At 70.6% G+C, this 17,845-nt stretch overlaps 2 protein-coding genes across 2 annotated transcripts; one reads left to right on the top strand and one right to left on the bottom strand.

Moving 5' to 3' along the window:
* Positions 1-604: 604 nt before the first annotated feature.
* On the bottom strand, positions 605-5,278 carry LOC123814973 (translation initiation factor IF-2-like). Its single transcript, XM_045833127.1, has 3 exons — positions 5,271-5,278; positions 4,940-5,152; positions 605-1,391 (listed from the first exon to the last, which is right to left on the bottom strand). Exons 1-3 carry the CDS (start codon positions 5,276-5,278, stop codon positions 863-865), a joined length of 750 nt encoding a protein of 249 aa, XP_045689083.1. The 3' UTR covers positions 605-862.
* LOC123815060 (homeobox protein CDX-1-like) lies at positions 4,464-13,366 on the top strand. The gene is made up of 4 exons (XM_045833218.1): positions 4,464-5,017; positions 5,237-5,419; positions 7,563-7,656; positions 12,431-13,366. The coding sequence occupies exons 2-4, from the start codon at positions 5,305-5,307 to the stop codon at positions 12,810-12,812; spliced, it is 591 nt and encodes a 196-aa protein (XP_045689174.1). The 5' UTR covers positions 4,464-5,017; positions 5,237-5,304; the 3' UTR covers positions 12,813-13,366.
* Positions 13,367-17,845: the final 4,479 nt, after the last annotated feature.

Genomic DNA, 17,845 nt, shown 5'->3' with positions numbered 1-17,845 from the left:
AGTTTGCGGTCTGAAACGGCACCTTTACCCTCCCACCGCTCCGGGGGTTGGGGATGTAAACCCGGGTGTGGGAGGGGCTGGAGCCTCCACTTCACCCCCACCCCCCCGCCTCTGCCCTCCCGCCCACCCCCCACCGTGGTGACCCTGTGGCCCCACCTAGTAACCAGGGCCCCTCACTGAGGGACACCTGCAAAGCCCCTTTGGCTGCTGAGATGACGCATGCCCCGTGGGCAGGTCCTGGGGCCCGAGTGGGGGCCTGTGTGGGGAGGGGCGCTGTTCCGTCCCCCACGGGGACACTCCCAACGCAAACGGGGCCGGGGCCTGTGAAGTCCCCTACAGAGTCCCCAGCCGATCTGGGACTGGGGCACTGGGACAGCCCGTCTTCCCCGGCCTCTCTGCCCCTCCCCTGTCTCCCCCGCCGCCCCAGTGGGGCTGGGGCTCCAGGTGTCAGCAGAGGCAAAGTCGGAGCCGTGCCCAGGCCCCACGGAGGGTCAGTGGGGAGAAGCCGGACCCCGTGCCTGACTCGTCTTGACTTACCATTTTTTTTTTGTTTTTTAAAGATTTTATTTAGTTATTTTCAGAGAGAGGGGAAGGGATCAAGAAAGAGAGGGCGAGAAACATCAATGTGTGGTTGCCTCTCGTGCGCCCCCTGCTGGGGACCTGGCCCACAACCCAGGCACGTGCCCTGACTGGGAATCGAACCGGCGACCCTGTGGTTCGCAGGCTGGTCCTCAATCCACCGAGCGGCACCAGCCAGGGATTTTTTCTTTAATTGAAGTGGAATCCGTGTAACATCCTCCCTCTGCATCCCCTCCCCCGGCCCGGCCACCACGCTCGGTCTCTGTCCCTGCGTCCCGCCTGCTCACCTGCCCAGCGCCCCCTCCCCACGCCGGGGCTCCGCTCCCCCGTGCTGGCCTGTCCGGTCATCGGGGGACGCACCTCGGGGCCGTCTCCGCCTCACGCCGGTGCATGAGGGACTGAGTCCGGATTCCGAGTTTTGGGCACACACGCAGGAGGGGACTCGCTGGGTGTAACGAGCGCGACCCGCCGAGGGGCCGCCAGAGCCGTCGCCAGAGCCGCCTGCGTGTGCGCCTGCACCTGTCCCCGCCGTCCCCGGCCCCGGGCGGGCTTCCGGCCCCTTCCTGTCCTCGCCGACACTGCTGGTGTCCGCCGCGGGGCTTTGGTGGCTCCAGGGCCGTCCCGGTGGCCACAAGACGCGCCTCACCGCGGCTCTCGTCCGCGCTTCTGCAGCGACCAGGGACTCCGAGCCCCTGCCCCGGGCCTGGGGCAGCCGTCCGTCTTCTCTGGGGGACGTGCACTCGAGTGCCGGCCCGTCGCTGCGCCGGGTGCTGTGTGTACCGCGGCGTCCACTCACCCCTTCGTTCCGGCCCCTGCGTGGTGGGAGCTGAGGTGGGTGAGTGAGCCCTGGCCCCCCAAAAGTGCACAGCACAGCGTCAGCCCCTGCGGAGCCCACCCCTCGGCTCAGCCCCGAGGCCACCCCCCAGGAGGGGCCAGGCCCCCGAGTCCCAGACGGCGACGCGGAGGCTCAGGGGCATTAGAGGTGCCTCTCACCACCGCCCCCCGCCCCGTGCACCCCGAACCCTCCTCCACCGCGCATTGGGGCTCACACCCCAACGGGGGCACTGGGTGGGGCTGGAACCGGCCCCGCTGGGGTCTTCCCAGGCCTGAGCCCTCTCTCTTCCGGCAGGAAGAGGGGACGCTAGAGCAAGGACCGCCCGGCCTGCGCCCCGGGGACCGCGCTGCCGGAAACGCTCTCAGCCCGAAGCCACTGCCCCCAGGGGCGTGCTCAGGGCTCCATTACCGTCCTCGGCTTCCAGGAAACGCCGCTCCACCCTCCGCTCCGCTCTCGGGCCCGCCGGGGCGGGCGGGGTGCCGGAGCCACCCTGGCCGATCCCTGGGCCCCCAGGGTGCGCAGTGGGGCTCCAGGCTCGGGGGGGGGGTTCGGCCTTGCCCTCCCCGCTCAGGCCCCCCCTTCTGCCGCGGGGCAGCACCTCCCCCGGGGACAGCGCCTCCTGCACAGGACCTCAGGCCTGTGGCCGCCTGCCCTCCCCTCCCCTCCCCTCCCCTCCGTGAAGACTCTCCCTCCCACCTGCTTCTCTTACGCAGGAAAGAGACCCCTGGGTGCCCTCACCTGACACCCCTTTCTCACGAACACCTCCCCTCAGTCAGCAGCTCCCGCGGGCACGCTCTCCAGGGCCGCCTAGAGCCGGAGCAGCCTCCACACAGCGCCGCACCTCCGGGGTCTGAGCCCGCGGCCTGGTGGCCTGGGCTCCTGGCCACCGCGCTCCCTCCGCAGTGGCCCTGCCCCTGCCCGCCGGCCGTGGGTCTGTCGCCCTGACGTCACCTGGGCCACCCAGCCCGGGCCCCCCCTCCCCATGCCCCCTGGATCCCTCACCCTGAGCAGCACCAGCTGAACTGCACACCCTCCCTGCCGGCGCCCAGCACGGGAGCCGCGGCCCAGGCGTGGCCGCTGAAACCGAAAGCGGGGGAACCGCCGAGGGTCAGGCAGGGGTGTGCGTCTGCAGCCGGGCCACGGTGCTGCGGGCTCTCGGCAGCCGTGGGGGCCGCACGGCCTGGCTGGGGCGCTCATAGCCACCCACCCCGGAGGACTGGCCCCCACCTGGCTGCGAGGGCGGCCCGCCCTTGGTGGGGCAGCACTGAGGGGCAGGCTGTGGGGGCTGCTGGCTGCTGCTCTGCTCCTCTGCGCCAGGACCCTCTGCCGCCTTCCCGAGGACACCCGGGAGGAGGCCCCGGTGGGGCCTTGGCATGCTCTGGGCCTCCCTCCCCAGCATGGCGGTCGCCCTGGGTGGTTTCGCAGGTGCCCGAGACAGGGCCCCCTGGGTCAGTCTTTACGGGGCTCTGGAAGGAAGCAGAGGCCGGGCTGTCCACCACTGCCCCCAGCCCTGCGGCCCTGGGTGAGTCGGACCCCTCCCAGCCCAGCTCCTCTTTGGTGAAGTGGGGTGATAGGGTGCCCACCCCTTAGCGCTGCTTTGAAGACCAACAGACAATCAATCCCCAGGGAGCCCTGGGGTGCCCAGAGACACTGGATTCGAGCACAGACAGCTCTGTCATTCGGCTTGTCCTGGGGACCTCGGGCACCTCCAGACACCCGCCACACCCCTGGCCCCCCGCCCGGGCCTGTGAGCACCGGCCGCCGTCGGGAGGGTGACCGCGAAGGTGATTCACGGCCGGGCCTGCCCCACCCCCTCCCTCTGGGCCTCAGAGCATCGCTGACAGGAGCCAGCCTGCCCGGAGCAGCGGGAGGGCCGAGAGGAGAGGCACGGGGCACGGGGCCGGGGGCACACGGGGCACAGGGGACAGGTGGGCGTGGGCAGTTCCGACGCCACCCCCCACACCAGCTGCTGCCCCTCTGTCAGCTGGAGGCCAAGGGGCTCTTTGGTTTCCAGGAAAGTGCTTGGGTGGGGGCAGCTGGAGACGCTCGGGGCGCCCACCGCCCTCGGGGAGAACCGACCTCGGCCCCCCAGCTGGGCCCGGGGGCCTGGGAGCAGAGCCCGCGTGTGTCCCCATCGTGGCCCCCGAGCCGTTCCAGGCTTCCCCAGGGTCTGGCCCGCCGGGCTGGCCTGGCCTTGCCTCCCCGGCCCCCTGCCCCCACACACACACTGTCCAGAGCCTCCTCCAAAAGGCAGCCGAGCCCCCACCACCCTCCCTGCCCTCCTGGCCTGGTGTGGGGCATGGGCGGATCCCAGGGGTGAGCCACGGAGAAGGTCCCCTCTGCACCCTGAGTCCTGAGGCTGGTGCCCTCTGGCCCAGACGCCCTCCCCGAGTGCCCGCGGAGCCGGGGCGCAGGGGCCCAGGGCTCAGGGGAGGGTGGAGGGCTGTGAAATCACAGCGGGTCGCTGGGGCCTTGGGCTGCACCTGGTCAGGACACACAGAGACACCCTCGGCCCCTGCGCCCCAGCTCCTGCAGGCCACTGCTGGCCGCCAGGGAAGGGGGCCCACCCTACTGCTTCGGCCCCCTGTCCGGCATCCTGGGGCCCCCAGAAAGGCAGGGAGACCTGCCCAGCTCACTCAGCTGTGGGGGACAGCCGGCCCTGTGAGGACACGCCCCATGCACTGTTGGGGCGTGAACCCCGGACAAGGGCGCCTCGGCAGCGACCAGCGCGTGGTCTCCTGGTCTCCCGAGCATGCACATGCCCGGTTGCGGGCCTGGTGGCGTGTGGCAGCTCATCGGCCTGGCTTCCTGTCCAAGGTGACCTGTGGGCGTCACTGTTCAGGGCTGGCTTGGGAGCCTCCGGAGACTTGGGCGGCCCGTCACTACCTGACCTGATCCCCAAAATGGACAGAAGGGCAAAGCCTGGGGGGCACCAGGTGGGTGGGGCCCAGCTTGCTGGAGGCCGAGAGCGGGAAGGAGGCCCCGGCTCCTCTGGCCAACCCCGTGCCCCGGGAGTCACCTGGGTCTCCCCAGGGCACCCCTGGGACTGGGCTGCGTGGCCCGGGAGGCCGTGCCAGGCTGCCGAGAGGGCCTCCGTGCAGGGCCCGGCTAAAAATAGCAGGGGGACGGCGGGGCAGGGACAGCCGGTGGGAGGCTGGTGGGGAGGGGCCTCGAGGGGCCGCGATGGCAGCCCGGGCCGGGGCGCCGTCAATGGTGCTGGCGCACCCACCCTGTTCCCGGTGGCCGGCCAGCCGGCAGCCCAGCTGACGGGCTATTTTTTCCCTGCTTGACTAAATATGGTCAGGGAGCAGAGCCCGAGGGGGCCACTCGGCCGGCCGCGTGTTTGGGATGCTTGGCCGGGTATATAAGGACCGCCAAGGTGAGGCCCGCTCCTGACACCAGGGGGGCCCCACGCCCACCGGGGCCCTGGGGCCAGCCCTCCCCACGGTCCCCTCCCCCGCCTGCGCGCCTGTGCGAGCCTGCACGCATCCCGGGTGTCCCCTTTTGTTCCAGCCTGACCTCTACCTTGCGCTGACCCCGGCTGGGGGTGCAGGAGCGCCCCGCGGGCGGCTGGAGCCCGGCGCCGGCCGGGAGGGGCTCAAGGTGTGAGGGGGCCGGGGCGCTAGCTTCTCCTCACCTCTGCGCTGCCCGCCGCTCCGCGGTCCCCCCTCCCGCCCGCCCTCCCCCTCTCCCCGCTCCCTCTCCGCGCCCAAGATCTCCCTGCCTGCCCCGGCTGCGCTGTGGCCGGAGGGCTGGGGGAAGGGCAGGGGTGCGCGGAGGGGGTGCCGGTGTCTTCTTTCTCCCAGCCTCCCCCACCCCCAGGCGCGAGTGCGTCGGGAGCTCCGGCCTCCCCCACCCCTGCATTCGCGATTGGCTCCGGGAGAGGGTGGATGGCGCTGCCGCGGCTGCAGCATCTCCCGGAGCGCCGCGCGGGGCGCACCGTACCGCGAGCCGCGACCCTGCGCCCGCCGCCGGCGTCGCCAGCCCGGCTGGAGGGGCTCCTCGGTGAGTCCCGCGCTGCCCGCCCTGCCACCCCCGAAAACTTGCCGGCGCCGCGGTGGGGGTGTGCCCGGCGCGCGGGGAGCCGCGGCGCGGGCCGCGTGGCCCCGGCGGGGGCGCCTCGGAGTTTGCTCTGGCTCGCGGCGGCGTCCGCATTCGGAAAACTGCAGAGCCAGCAGCCGGCAGGGCCGGCGGGGCGCGCCCAGCGGGGATGCGCGAACTTTGACAGGCGGGCGCCTGGCGAGCGAGCAGCCGCCTGCCGACGCCGGGCGGACGGGGGTCGCGGCGCGGGGGTGGGGGCGGGCGCGGTTAACCCGCCCCGGGCGACAGAGCGCCGCCCAGACCAGCGAGCGGCCGAACTTACCTCGGACTCGCCGCACTGACAGCGGTGCGGGGCGGGGCGGGGCCCTGGCGCGGGGCGGCGGCGCTGCCCCAGGCGGGGTCTCTGGACTTCTGTGGCTCCCACCGGGGCCCGGGGGGTCTCTATGCTGGGCGTGCACAGCGGGGTGCGCGTGGGCGGAGCCTGGGGCGCCTGGCCGGTGCGGCGGGCGAGGTCTCTGCAGGGGAACAGGACATTTGCTCCGCGCGGGGCTGGGGGGTCCTGGGGGGGCGGGGGGGGGCCGGGGGGTCCAGGTGCCAGCTCACCGCCGGGGAGGGCCCCTGGGAGGGGGCTTGGTGCTTCCTTTCCGTCCAGATGGAAAAGTTTTCCCGAGTAGCCGAGGTTCATTTGTGAGCAGGTGGAAGCTCACAGGGGCTCTTGCTGGCCCCGGGGCGACTCCCCAGGCCTTGGGGCCCCCAACCGTCCCCTGACCTCCAGACACCGTCTACATGGGCGCCTGGGAGACAGGGCGAGGGGGGGCCCAGCCTGAGCAGTGGCCACTGAGTCTCGTTTGTCAGGGGGTGGCCGCGATGTTCAGACCTGGGCCCCCTTCACGAGGGGGAGTTCTCCAGAGGGGGCACACAGGGGTGCGAGGCCTGCCAGCTGCCCGCTGTGTCCTTGGCGAGAGGAGGGTGCGGAGTGACCGCACGGAAGTGGGCCGGCACTCCTGGTGTCTGTCTGCTCCTGCCCGTGAGCGGGGTGCCCGCTGCAGCTCTGCTCCCACACCCCCGCGCAACACCCCAGCCGGGGGCTTGAGAAGTCACCGTCGCACACTCTGCCCGGTGACCTCGCGTCCCCATGCCTTCCCTGGGTCACCCTGGCAGGGACGGGCGGGCTGCCGTGTCCGGGGGGCACAGGCAGGGCACCTGGGTCCTGTCCTCTGACGGGAAGGGCACTGGCTGCACGCTCGGGCCCGGGGTCCGGTCCCCACGACAGGGCCAGCTCCCAGCGGCCCAGGACAGGGACCCAGCCGCCCAGGACCCGTGTCTGCGCTGGGCGCCCCGCTCCCACCCCAGCCAGCGGCCCCCCTGCTCTCCGCCGCTGCGGGCACCCCACCGTGAGTGACCCCCTCATGCCCCGGCCTCCCCCGGGTGGTGCCGGGGTCACCTCCCACACTGCTCCCGGCACCCGTGGGCTCCCCCCTCCTCCAGATGGGGGGCTGCCCTTCCCGCCCGCGGACGGGCTTGGCCGCAGTGCTCGAGGGCCCGGCCGCGGGGTGGCCGCGGGAGCCGGGGAGAGGGGCCCGGACGCCTCCACCGCAGGGACGGGCTGGAGACGCAGGAGGAAGTGCTGGCACAGGAAGTCTCCAAACGTGCTTCGCTCGCCACTTGCTAAGTTTACTTAAACCCTCTTTAGCGGGTTCATTAGAAGCCAGTGGACACGGGGGAAATTCATTAACAGGAAGGTGGCCCTGCGTTTGACTGGAAATTGGTATTGATCAGCCCCGGCGGGGGCTGGGCACAGGCCGCACGGGGCCAGGTGAGGGCCAGGGCCCGGGTGCCCCCGTGCACCGCCGGCCGGTGCGAGCATCGTCCCAGGGCCCTCGGCGGAGGTGGTGACGCCAGAAGAGGAAGGGAGGGAGAGGGTGAAGACAGCGGTGGAGGAGGAGGAGACATGGGGGAGCGGAGCCAGCCCAGTCCCCCGCGCCGGGCCGGCGTCTGCTCTGCGACCAGGCTCCGGCACCGAGGGAGCCGGCCGTCCGAGGGGGCCGGCCGAGGGTCACCTCCCAGCCGCTGTCACTGCCCTCCGGCGACGGGGATCCTCCCGCAGGTCTTCAGAGACAGCAGCCCCGAGCCCCACCCCTGGGCGCCCGTTCCTGGAGGCACACGGCCAGGGAGCTGCCCCCTAGGTGCCCGACGCCCAGGTAAGCCCTGCCCCTGCCTCGGGTCTCCTGGGGCCGCCTTCCCTCTGGGCCCACGGCGAGGGCACAGCCCGTGGGCCCTGGCCGTCAGGCTCCCCGGCTGCTCAGGATGAGGGTCCTCTCTGTGCCCCCCACCCCCCACCCGGGACGAGCGTGGCGGGGCTGGGGAGAGGGAGGGGGCTGGCTGGGCTCGTCGCCGTCTGGGGGGGCGAGCAGGGCACCCCCTTCTCCAGGCTGAGGGTGGGAGTGGCAGCCTGGGTCCTTTCTCTTCCCCCTGATGCAACACTCCACGGCTGTCGGGGGATCGAGGGGGTTCTCCAGACTTTCTGGGGTGCGTGGTCTGCTTCTGCCGCCCCCACTTTGCCTGTGTGAGGGAGGGAGGGGGGAGGGAGGGAGGGAGGGTGCTGAGGCCGCAGGGACCGGCCCGCAGAGCCCCTGGGACGGTGGGAGCCCAGGGCGGGGCTGTGCCTGGAGCCGGGCTCCGGGGTGTGGGCGGGCAGAAACCCAGGCCCGTGCGGCCCCCCCCCACCCGCCGCGGGGCCGCGCCTGCGCCCGCGGAGCTGCGCACGTGGAACTACCCGCCCGGGAGACATACTTCTTTATATGCCCATATGACCTGCGAAGCTATGGAATGTAAAGAAGTATGTATTTCAGGTCGGGGACTCGGTCGCCGGAGCGAGGGGGCCTCCGGGGGGACAGGCGGGCAGGCGGCGGCGGCCGGGCCAGGCCGGGCCCGGGTGGCAGGCCGCCTGGGCCCCGGTGACGGCCCTGTCCCTGGCCGGCATTGTTCTGTCACTTTGCCTGTGTCAGCAGGTGGAAGCACCCGTCAGACATTAAATATTCAGCGTGCTGACTGCGGCAGAGGGGAGGCGGCCCTGTGGCGGGCGCGGGGGCTGGGGGTGCGTGGGGGCGCCTCGGATGGGGACGCGGGGCGGCCTGCCCCTGGGGGTGTCGCTCCTCGGCACCCGGACACGGGCCCGTGGCCAGCAGAAAGGGCTGTGTGTGTGGCGGGGACAGCAGCTGCTCAGAGGCGCAGGGACAGCACCCTGCCCCCGGGAGGACAGGCCGGCGGGCGGCGGAGGGACGAGGGGAGGGCGGGCTGGCGGCCGAGGGGTGTCTCCGCGGAACGGCGCTGGCTGGCTTGAGGCCGTGCCCTCGGGGGCCGCCCGGCGAGGCAGAGGTGACCGGGCGCGTGCAGCTTGACCTTCTGACCTTCAGGGGCGGGGGCTGCCAGGGCAGGGTCCGAGGCGCCTGCGGCCCCAGGCCCCTCCCTCCCAGCACCTGAGGGCACCTTGGGCTCCGCGGCAGTGACCACAGGCAGTGGAGGTCTGAGTCGGGGCCCTGCTGGGGTGAGCCCACCGGGCCCCGCGCCCCACCCCAGCCCCCCCAGCCCCCTTTTCCCTGTTTTCCCCGACTCAGCAGAAGAAGCGAGTTCGCCGTGAAGGACAACGCCGGCCGCTTAGTGCGGGTGGCGTGTGGGACCCAGGCCCCTCGGGCTGGGGTGACGTCCTGTGGACCCCGCGGCTGGGTGGTGACGCCGAGACACTGTGTCCAGTGTGCGCGGCCGGTCCCCGCAGTGCTGGCGGTCGAGCGGGGGCCGAGGGCAGAGGGTTCGGGGTGGCCGGTGGCACCGGGCTGCAGTGGGAGGGGTGCGTGCCGGCGTCCACCTCTGACCCCCGATGGGGCCCACGCAGCCCAGGGCATGTCCTGCTGCCGTCTCCGGACGCGAGGCTGCTGTCCCCATGTGTGTGACACCTCCGCTTGTCCCTCGGCCCCGCGGTCACTGCCCTGGGCCCACAGAGGTGCCCCCGCCCCTCCCTCAGCCTGAGCTTTGGCAGGAATTCCTCCCTGGGGGTGGGGGGAGCAGGCCCTCCCTCTCTGCTGCAAGCGTCGGACAGGGGCAGCCAGGCTCCCTGTGCCGCCGAGGCCTTGCCAAGCTGGCTGGGACAAGGACAAGAGGCTGCTTCCCCGCTGGCACTTGGCCGCAGTCAAGGTCCGGGAGGGCTCTGTGGTCTGGGGTGCTTCCCGATGTTCGGGCCCCTCGCCTCCGGCCCCCCCACCACCGGCAGGGCCAGGTAGGACTGTCCTCGGCCGCTGCCTTCCTTCTGGCCGCCGGGCCTGGAGGGGCCCGTCCGTGTCCCCGGGAAGGTCATTTCTTCCCCACTGGCTTCCAGCTCCGGCCGCAAGGAGGGAAGTAGCCAGGTGTGCGCCCACCAGGGCCGGCCGCAGCCCGGCCGCAGGCCGCCCGCCCTTCCTCTGGCCGCGCCCGCCACCCATCAGGACACTATGGCAGGATGTGGCGTTCGCACGACAGCATTAGCGTCCGGAACTCGGCGGGACTGAGCAGGAGCAGGAGCGCTGGCAGGGAGAGGGCCACCGCCGCCTGCTCGGCCAGGAGCTGCCCGTCCGCGGTCTCCGGACCCGCCGCGTGCAGAAGGCACCCCTCAGACAGGCGGCGGGCCAGAGCCCCCTCCCCACGGCGGGCCCCTCATCCTGGGGGCTGCTGCCCACACCCGGCTGCAGCATCTGCACTTGGGGGTCCGAGTCTGGCTTTCCAGGGGGCGGGGCCTGGGAGCCCCAGGACAGCCACCGGTGGTCAGGCCTTTCCTTGCCAAGGAGGAGGGGAGCAGCAGCCTCGCCCAGGGGGGCTTCTCCAGGACGGCACGGGCACCCCAAACCGGCAGCCAGGTTTGAGGGAGGGAGCCAGGGTGTGCACTGGTGGCATCAAAGCAGGACCCACGGGGGGCTTGCCCCGCCACCAGGTGGGTGTCTGTGGGGCGGGGACTGGGCGAGGGGGCTGTGTCTCCCTCTCTGAGCTCTCAGAGCGGGCAGCACCCGGGGCGGCTGCCGGCGGAAGGGTCCGGAGTGGTTGTCCCGCGGTGGCCCGAGGCAGGCCCCAGTCCCACCGGCGGCGGCGGCAGCTCTGGGAGGGGTGGGGCTCTGCCTGCAGGGGGCTGGTCGGCCTGCACTCTCCGCCCACAGCGCACGCTGCCAGTGGAACTTGCACCCCCAAGGGAGACCGCCACAGCCGGGACGGAGGGCACAGGGCTGGTGTCGCCGGCAGGGGCCTGTGGTCTCCGAGTCCCCCGCTCCTGAAGCTGGGGAGCCGGGCGCAGGGGGCACGTGCGGTTATTTTAAGGCGGTCAGTCCCGGAGCAGGGCGTTGTGTCGACGGGCGGACCGCTTGGCGGGGTTAGCGGGACAGCGGGACCGCGGGACCGGCGCCGGCGCCGCCCCCGCGCGGTCAGTGGGGGCGGACTTCGCCCGAGTTGCAAATAGGCCCCCACGACGCCCCCCAAATGCCCTGCATGGAAAATGAGGGAACCTGAGGAGTCTTTGGGGCCAGGGCACGGCCGGAAGTTGGGGTGTGGAGAGGTTTGCCAGGCAGGAAAGTGGGGTGGGCGGGGCCAGTTGGCAATGGGTGGGGCCTTGTGGCGAGTGGGCGGGGCCTTGTGGTGGGTGGGCGGGGCCAGTGGAGCTGCAGTCATTGCAGCCACTTCTGCATAAAGGGTCAGCGGGGTCCCTGGTCAGAGGAGCTGCGTGCTGACTCAGCTTCTCCCGATGGACACACGTCCGACAGGGGACACACCGGCTCTCTGAGGACCCTGGTCACTGCCTTTGGTCACCCTAGGTGGGGCCTGGGGCACGGCCTCCGCACTCCCAGTGGCTCTGCTGTCTGTCTGCTCCCCCTCGCCCAGCTCTGGGCTTCCCCCGCTGCCTGCAGGCCCGGGACCCGGCCGGGCACAGCTGCCCTGGGCTGTGCTCCGGCGTGCCCAGTGGGGACTGCCTCAGGGCCCGGCTCGGACCCGGGCGGGCAGGCCGGCCACTGGGCAAGGGGGCGGCGCTGCACTGCAGCGGGCGGCGGGCACTCAGGCTGTTGCAGAGCTGCTGCCCGGGGTGCTGCAGTGCCGGTGCAGCTGCAGGCGGCATGCAGGGCTGCGCGTCTCCGGGGCGGGGACAGGAGGGCCAGCTCTGCAGAGGCTCCCTGGAGCGCTGGCTAACAGGCTGCCCGCTTCTCAGAGGCCCCGCTGAGACTCAGGTCAGGTCTGCTTCCTGCGCCACCAGGGGGTCCGGCTGGGTGCACGGGACCCGGAGGGCCAGGGACACAGGGCCGAGAGGCGACCAGCCCGGGGGGAGGACAGAAGAGAGAAGGCCCAGTGCGGAAGGACCGGTGGGCAGGTCCCTGGCGTGTCCCCATCCTGGGGGGGGGGGGCGGACCCCCGAAGGACCTGGTGGTCGGGAGTCTGGCCCCCCCCCCACGGGGTTAAACCTCGAGCGTGGGGTGGGGCCGGTGAGGAGCTGGGGTCGGGGCACGCGGGTGTGCCTGAGCGTGCAGGTGCGCGGAGGACAGCTGAGGGCGAGGGGACAGTGACCCGGGGTATTTTTAAACTGCGGGGAGGAGAGGAGGCAGCTGCCCTGGAGCCCATCACAGGGAGGGGGGTCAGCGGGGCCTCGGGAGGTTCAAGGACGCCCAGGACAGACGCGTGGTCTGGGCCCGTGTCCCTCAGCGGCCTGCGCGCCGTCGGTCATGCCCACATATGGCCCCCGGGCTGCTTGTCTCTCCAGCCGCCCGCCCGCCGCGGCCGGTATAAATAGTCCGCATTCCCAGCTGTCCTCCTGCAGACGCTGGACTGGGGTGACTCTGGGCCGGGGAGGCTCAGGCGGGGCCCCTTGCACCCCACCCGCCACCGCAGCGCCCGCAGTTGAAGCTGGGGTGGCCCGCCAGGCCAGCCCAGGCGAGGTCTTGAGCTCTGGCCCCCTCACCTGCCCCTTTGCAGGTGGCAGACCCAGGCGGGACCCGGAGACCTCCTGTCGTCCATCTCCGAGGGTCTGGCGGGACCTCTGCCCGCCGAGGCCTGGGGAGCCCCAGGGCCCGCACCCCGGGCTGGGGCTGTGGGCACTGCCCCCGGCTCTGTCCTGCAGCAGGCGAAGGCTGTCGCCAGGGTCCCCTGCCCCCCACTTGGTCTGCCACCGGCCGTTCCCTCCTGTGCCAGACGGCGGCGCCGTGACCCAGAGGCTGCGCAGCCACAGGCCAGGGGCTCGTCCCCTCCTTCCCAGGGCCCCTGCTCTCCCTCCACCTTTACCCAGAAGCGACCCTCTGATGGTGGATTTCAAACCACCCCCCAGGCCTGTGAGCAGAGGCCCTCAGATACTGAGTGAGGGAGTGGGGGGACCCGCTGAGTGCCCGAAGCCAGCTGAGGGGGCCGGCCGGTGGCCAAGGGCACACGGCTGCGTCATTCACGCCTCCCTCAGGAAGCCGGGGGGCCAGCCGGGCACCCTTCTCCAGTGCAGGGCCCCATGTCCGTTGCGTGTGTCGCTCGGGCCTCACACGGCAGGCAGCCCAGGCCCGCGGTGGCCTCGCTGGGTGCCCTGCAGCCATGGCCGCCCCTGCGCCCTGAGCCCAGGCAGGAGCACGGGATGCCAGGTGGCCTTCCCAGTCTCGGTCACACCGGCCACGAATGTGCTCCTGAGCCGCCGGCCCCGCTCCTGACCTCAGGGCCCTCTGGTCTGGGTCTCGGCCAGGCCCATCTCTTTCCCTAAATTATGCCGCGGGAGCCGGCCCGGTCTTCCAGGTGATAAGACACAGAAATCCATCCTGCCGCTTCGGCAAAGAAAGCTCCGCAGTTCTGTGACCTCTGCACCCCCCGCACGCCCTGTCCCCCGCTCGTGGGTCTGTTTGAGGCGGAATTGATCTCCAGGAGGGGTCCCATCCATCTGCCCTGCTCTGCTGCTGACAAGTGTATTAAAATCCCGCACAACTCTGAATTAAACTTTTATCAGGGTTGAGAAATAATACTTTTTTTTTAATAGAGAGAAAAGTCACAACACTGGGCCGAGTGTGTCCTGCTGGGTGTCTGGCTGGGTCAGTGTTGGTGACAGTAAGGAACAGTGTGGTTTAGGGGGGCCCTTCTCTCACCTTCTAATTTGGAGTCCCCCCGGAGACACCCCCGTCCAACCCCCCGCAGCCCCCAGCGGCCCCCGGGAAGGCCCCTCCTGCCCGCCTGGCCAGGCCCGCTCACGCTCCTGGGGCTAACCATAAGTCTTTGCTATTTATTTTAATAATTAACTGAAATCTGAAATTAAAAATTAATTTAGTGGTGAATCCGAGTGCTAATAGGTAATGTTGCTGCTGGAGAAACAGTGGGCTATGAATGTTTAAGTTTTAAAAGCTCCATAGTAAAAAACAACAACAGTAACAACAACAACAAAAACAGAAAAGCCACCAGATATGAGGTGGCGGCGGCTTCCGGGGCCCACGGAGGAGGGCTGCCACCCCGGTGGGACCTGCCCGGCCAGATGGGTGTTCAGACGGGGCTGGAGGCTGGGGGGCCCACCAGCCTGGCATGCCCTGGCGTCTGTCTTGGGGCCTGTGCCTGTGATGGCCGGTGCAGCGGCAGCCTCGCCTCTGCCACGTGGCCTCCCCGGGCAGTGTCTTTCTGGCAGGCGTGCCTGGCTGCTGATTGTCCTTGAACAGAGGTTGGAGGCCTGTTGTCACTCCGGATGCTGGGGTCAGTGACACGTTCTCCTGGGGAGGAGGGCCCTGTGTGCTTTTGCCTGAAATGGACGCCCTGCCCCAAGGAAGGGACATGGCCGGGGTCCCCTGCTGACAGGGGCATGAAGTGGCAATCCCAGGAGACCACTTGGGGCTGGCACCCTCCGTGTGGGGAACTGAGGCTCAGAGAGGCCAAGGCAATCCCCAGGACCCCCAGCTAGGGGGCGCTGCAGAGTCCAAGGTCATCCTCTGCTCCACCAAAGGTCAGACCCCGGAGCCTCGAGGTGGGAGGGCCACGGGGTGTTTAGATCCTGCTTATCATGTCCAAAGTCTGGCACTGGGGCCCTGATCAAATGCAGGAGGGCTTCCTGGAGGCAGCGGCAGCTGCTGCTTGGCCCAGAGGTGTTGGCACGTGACCACCCGGCTGGGGGTGTGCGGGGGCCAGGCCTCGGTGGCGGGACCCAGCCTCCTCAGGCGGTGCCTCTGGTGGGGGAACCCCTTGAGCTCCGGATCCATCTCCACCGCCGTAGTCCCCGGTCGTAACTAATTGGACACGCTGCGTTTTCAGAGCGTCTAATTTTCTATTGATTTTTCGCAGGGCTGCTGGTGTTTTCGGCAGCAGGTCCCGTGTCTGGTGTCAGTTGGTGCTTAAAAATGCTGAGCGTACTTCCCGTGCGGGATGATTCCATCAGCAGATGTTTTAAAACCAAGTTAATTGTTTGGTGCATAAAATGCCCCCACGGCACAAGCCGCGGTCTCCCTCTGCTGTGCCCACAGGACGACAGAGGCGGGGACGGGGCCTGCAAACGCACGGCCAGGCCCGGGCTGGCCCTGGGCAAGTGTGTCTTCCGGCTGGAGGCGTTGCCCCGTGAATGCAGGCGTGGCGGCAGGTTTGTGGCCTCGGGGAGGGCTCGGCAGGGGCGCCGCCTGCCTTCTGTGGGGGGCTCCGGGGTCCCGTGGCCCGGGAGCAGCCAGGGGGCTTCAGGCTGCCGGGGGGTCACGGGGGGAGGGGAGCGCAGGGCCTGGGATTGGAGCAGGGGTTCTGGGACCCCTGCTCCTGCTTCAGGGGTTCTGGGGCCCGAGAAGGCGCCTGGCCTCTGAGCCTCGGCCCGTGCGATGCCAGCGTCTCGGCCCTTTTCAGAGGGGAAGGAAACAGGACTTGGGAGGAGGTCGGGAGTCCCCACTGCACGGCCCCGTGGGGGCGCTCTGTGTGAGCTTGCCCACGGCGCGTCCGCCGTCGCCTGAGGCTGCATGGCCACGCGCCATGTGGGGAGGAGGGGGGTCTGTGGCGAAGGGACCTGGGCTCACGGTGCGTCTCGGCGATGCCGACCCTCCAGGCCTTTGCTGGAGACCCCTGGCCCTGAACCCCAGCCCGGGCCTGGTGATCCGACTCCTTCTGGTTTGGCGTCTGAATGGCTTTGAGCGGGGCCTGGCCAGGCCGCAGGTGGACGGGACTCGTGTGGGGCAGGCCCCGTGGGAGGCCCTGCGGCAGGAGCAGAGGCCTGTAATCTGGGGGCAGTTCCTCCCGGCCAGGGTGACACGCGGAATCAAACAGCGGGGGGCCCACCGGCGCCCCCTGCCCGGTGTGGGCTGTGCAGTGTTGGCTGTGGGGCTTCTCGGAGAGGCTGGGCTGGGGGTGGCCGGCCCCAGGTGCAGCCGCCCGGCCGTCTGCCCTCCGCCCAGCCCTGGCGGCTCGGTCAGCCCGAGGGGGGTCACTTCCTGTCGCATCTGCGCTCCGTGGGTAACAGCGGGGATGGTGGAAGCTGCCCGGGGCTCCTCGCTCTCTTCCCCGGTGCGTCGGTGGGGCCGGCCCGTGGGTCTGCCCCTACCTCTGTGCTTCCGGAGGTAAAGCAAGAGAGGTGTTTGCGGAGCTGGGTCCGGCCGCCCTCGCTGTCACCCGGGGGCCACCTGTCTGGTCTGGAGACGCGGGGCTGGGAGGCTCTGAGCCCACCCTGGGCTCCCGGTGACCTTCAGGGGGCTGACCTGGAGGCGGGAGGTCAAGGCGATGGCAGAGGGGTGTCTGTGGCGCAGTCCCATTCAGCACCCCGAGGAGGGGGCCGCAGGTGGGGGGCGTGGGGGCTGGAGGGCCGGTGTCAGGCTGCACCCTTGCGCCCACGGCCAGAGTGTCCGTCCCCGCAGCACCGGGAGGGGCAGAGAAAGAGGGGTGCTGAGCTGGGCAGCCGGGGGTACTGCGGCCACCCCGCCGGCCAGGCCTGCCTGTGCCCGGAGGGACCTCCACATACACGGAACCTCGAGTCCCCAGCCCTGCCGGCGCTGCTGTCCCCTCGCCATCCACCACCCCGGCGCACGGGTGCTGGCAGGGAAGCTGGTGCTCTGAGGCCGAGCTCATGTCCCCTGAGTCGGTGCCGGGGCCCGGTGGGGCTGAGGGGCGGTCCTGCCCCGGCTCCAGCCGAGGTCCTGGTCGGGCAGAGGGGGTCGAGGGCCCACACATGTGGGGGCCCCATCTCCCCAGGACGCGCCCCCCACCAGGGCGCCCTGGGCACCTGACGGAAGGCAGGGGACAGGCAGGGTGGGGTCGCGTCATCGACGGGAAGGGCCTCTGCCTGTGGCCCCTCCGGACATCCCAGGGGGCCCCGCGGGTGAGTCCAGCAGGGGGCTGGGAGGATGCGTGTCTGTGTGTCGGAGCGTGTGCATGTCTGTGCGTGTGAGTGTGGCTGCATGTTCCCGATCTGTGACCCGCCACACCCCCGTCCTGGCTGCCCCCCTCACGCTCAGGCCCTGCAGAACCCAAGGGGCCCCTCGGCAGGGCGGGCGCCTCGGGGGGCCCAGCTCATCCCTCGTCGCTCCGGGAGCCACCATCGTCGCCGTGGACGCCGCCGCCGGTCCCCGCGGACCCGGGAGCCGAATGCTTTGCTAAAGCTGGTAAAATGGAACCAAATCAACTGTTCAATGGATTTGGTCCCCTTCAACCAGCTGTAGCTGCGCATTGATCGCGCCGACGCCCGGCAGGAGTCACGGCGGCCTCGCGGAGAGAGGCCCGGCAGGGCCGGTCACTGCAAGTAAGCGAACCCCACCCCATCCAGGCCGGAGGCCGGAGGCCGCAGGACTGAGACGCCTGCCCTCCTCCGGGTGGGGGGTACTCGGAGAGGCCTCCCCTGCCCCCCATGTCCCCCATCCCCCCCGGGGGGCCAGCAGAGTGGCCGCTGAGTCTGTGTCCGGCCGCTGAGGAAATAAATGATAGTCTCCACACCGCGGTGCTCCCTGAAAATGTGTGTCCTGGAGCCCAGCCCCCGTGGGGCCTGCTCACTGTGGGCCCGCCCCCCAGGCACCCCCTAGCCGGTGACCTGAGGGTCCCTGTGAGGCGGCCAGGAAGGCTCAGGCAGGTGGCCTGCACGTCCTAGTGTCCCTCTGGTCACTCAGGTTCCCGGACGGCCAGCAGGCGGGGCTCCCCGGGGGTGGGGGAGGACAGAAGAAGCAGGGCTGGGCCCCGAGGCCCCGCCCCCAGGGCCCAGGGAAGCTGGGGTGCATCTGAGGGAGCAGCCAGCTTTTGTGAGAGGACCACAGGGAAAACAGGCCTTGCCGATAGCAAGGTGGACGCCTTGCTCTCCGTTTTGGGGTGCTGAGCTTTGGGGAGACACCAACACACATGCCCTTCCTGGGTGGGGCCTGGCACCAGGGGCAGGTGGACTGGTGCTGGGGGGCCCGAGGGGCCGCCATGAGCTCACAGGTTCCCGGTGGG

This window comes from Phyllostomus hastatus, unplaced genomic scaffold (genome assembly GCF_019186645.2).
Source record: "Phyllostomus hastatus isolate PE091 unplaced genomic scaffold, TTU_PhHast_1.1 phas_contig_17, whole genome shotgun sequence".
NCBI lineage: Eukaryota > Metazoa > Chordata > Mammalia > Chiroptera > Phyllostomidae > Phyllostomus > Phyllostomus hastatus.
Note: the sequence above shows the minus strand (reverse complement) of the source record. Positions and strands in the feature narration are given on the sequence as shown.

Bases quoted from the DNA above. Each gene is read 5' to 3' on its own strand.
- LOC123815060 (XM_045833218.1), top strand. From the start codon at position 5,305: ATGGCGCTGCCGCGGCTGCAGCATCTCCCGGAGCGCCGCGCGGGGCGC. The intron at 5,420-7,562 runs GTGAGTCCCGCG...ATCCTCCCGCAG, and splicing joins CCGGCTGGAGGGGCTCCTCG to GTCTTCAGAGACAGCAGCCC. The intron at 7,657-12,430 runs GTAAGCCCTGCC...GCCCCTTTGCAG, and splicing joins CCTAGGTGCCCGACGCCCAG to GTGGCAGACCCAGGCGGGAC.
- LOC123814973 (XM_045833127.1), bottom strand. The intron at 1,392-4,939 runs GTAGAGGTCAGG...CCCACCACGCAG, and splicing joins CCAGCCGGGGTCAGCGCAAG to GGGCCGGAACGAAGGGGTGA.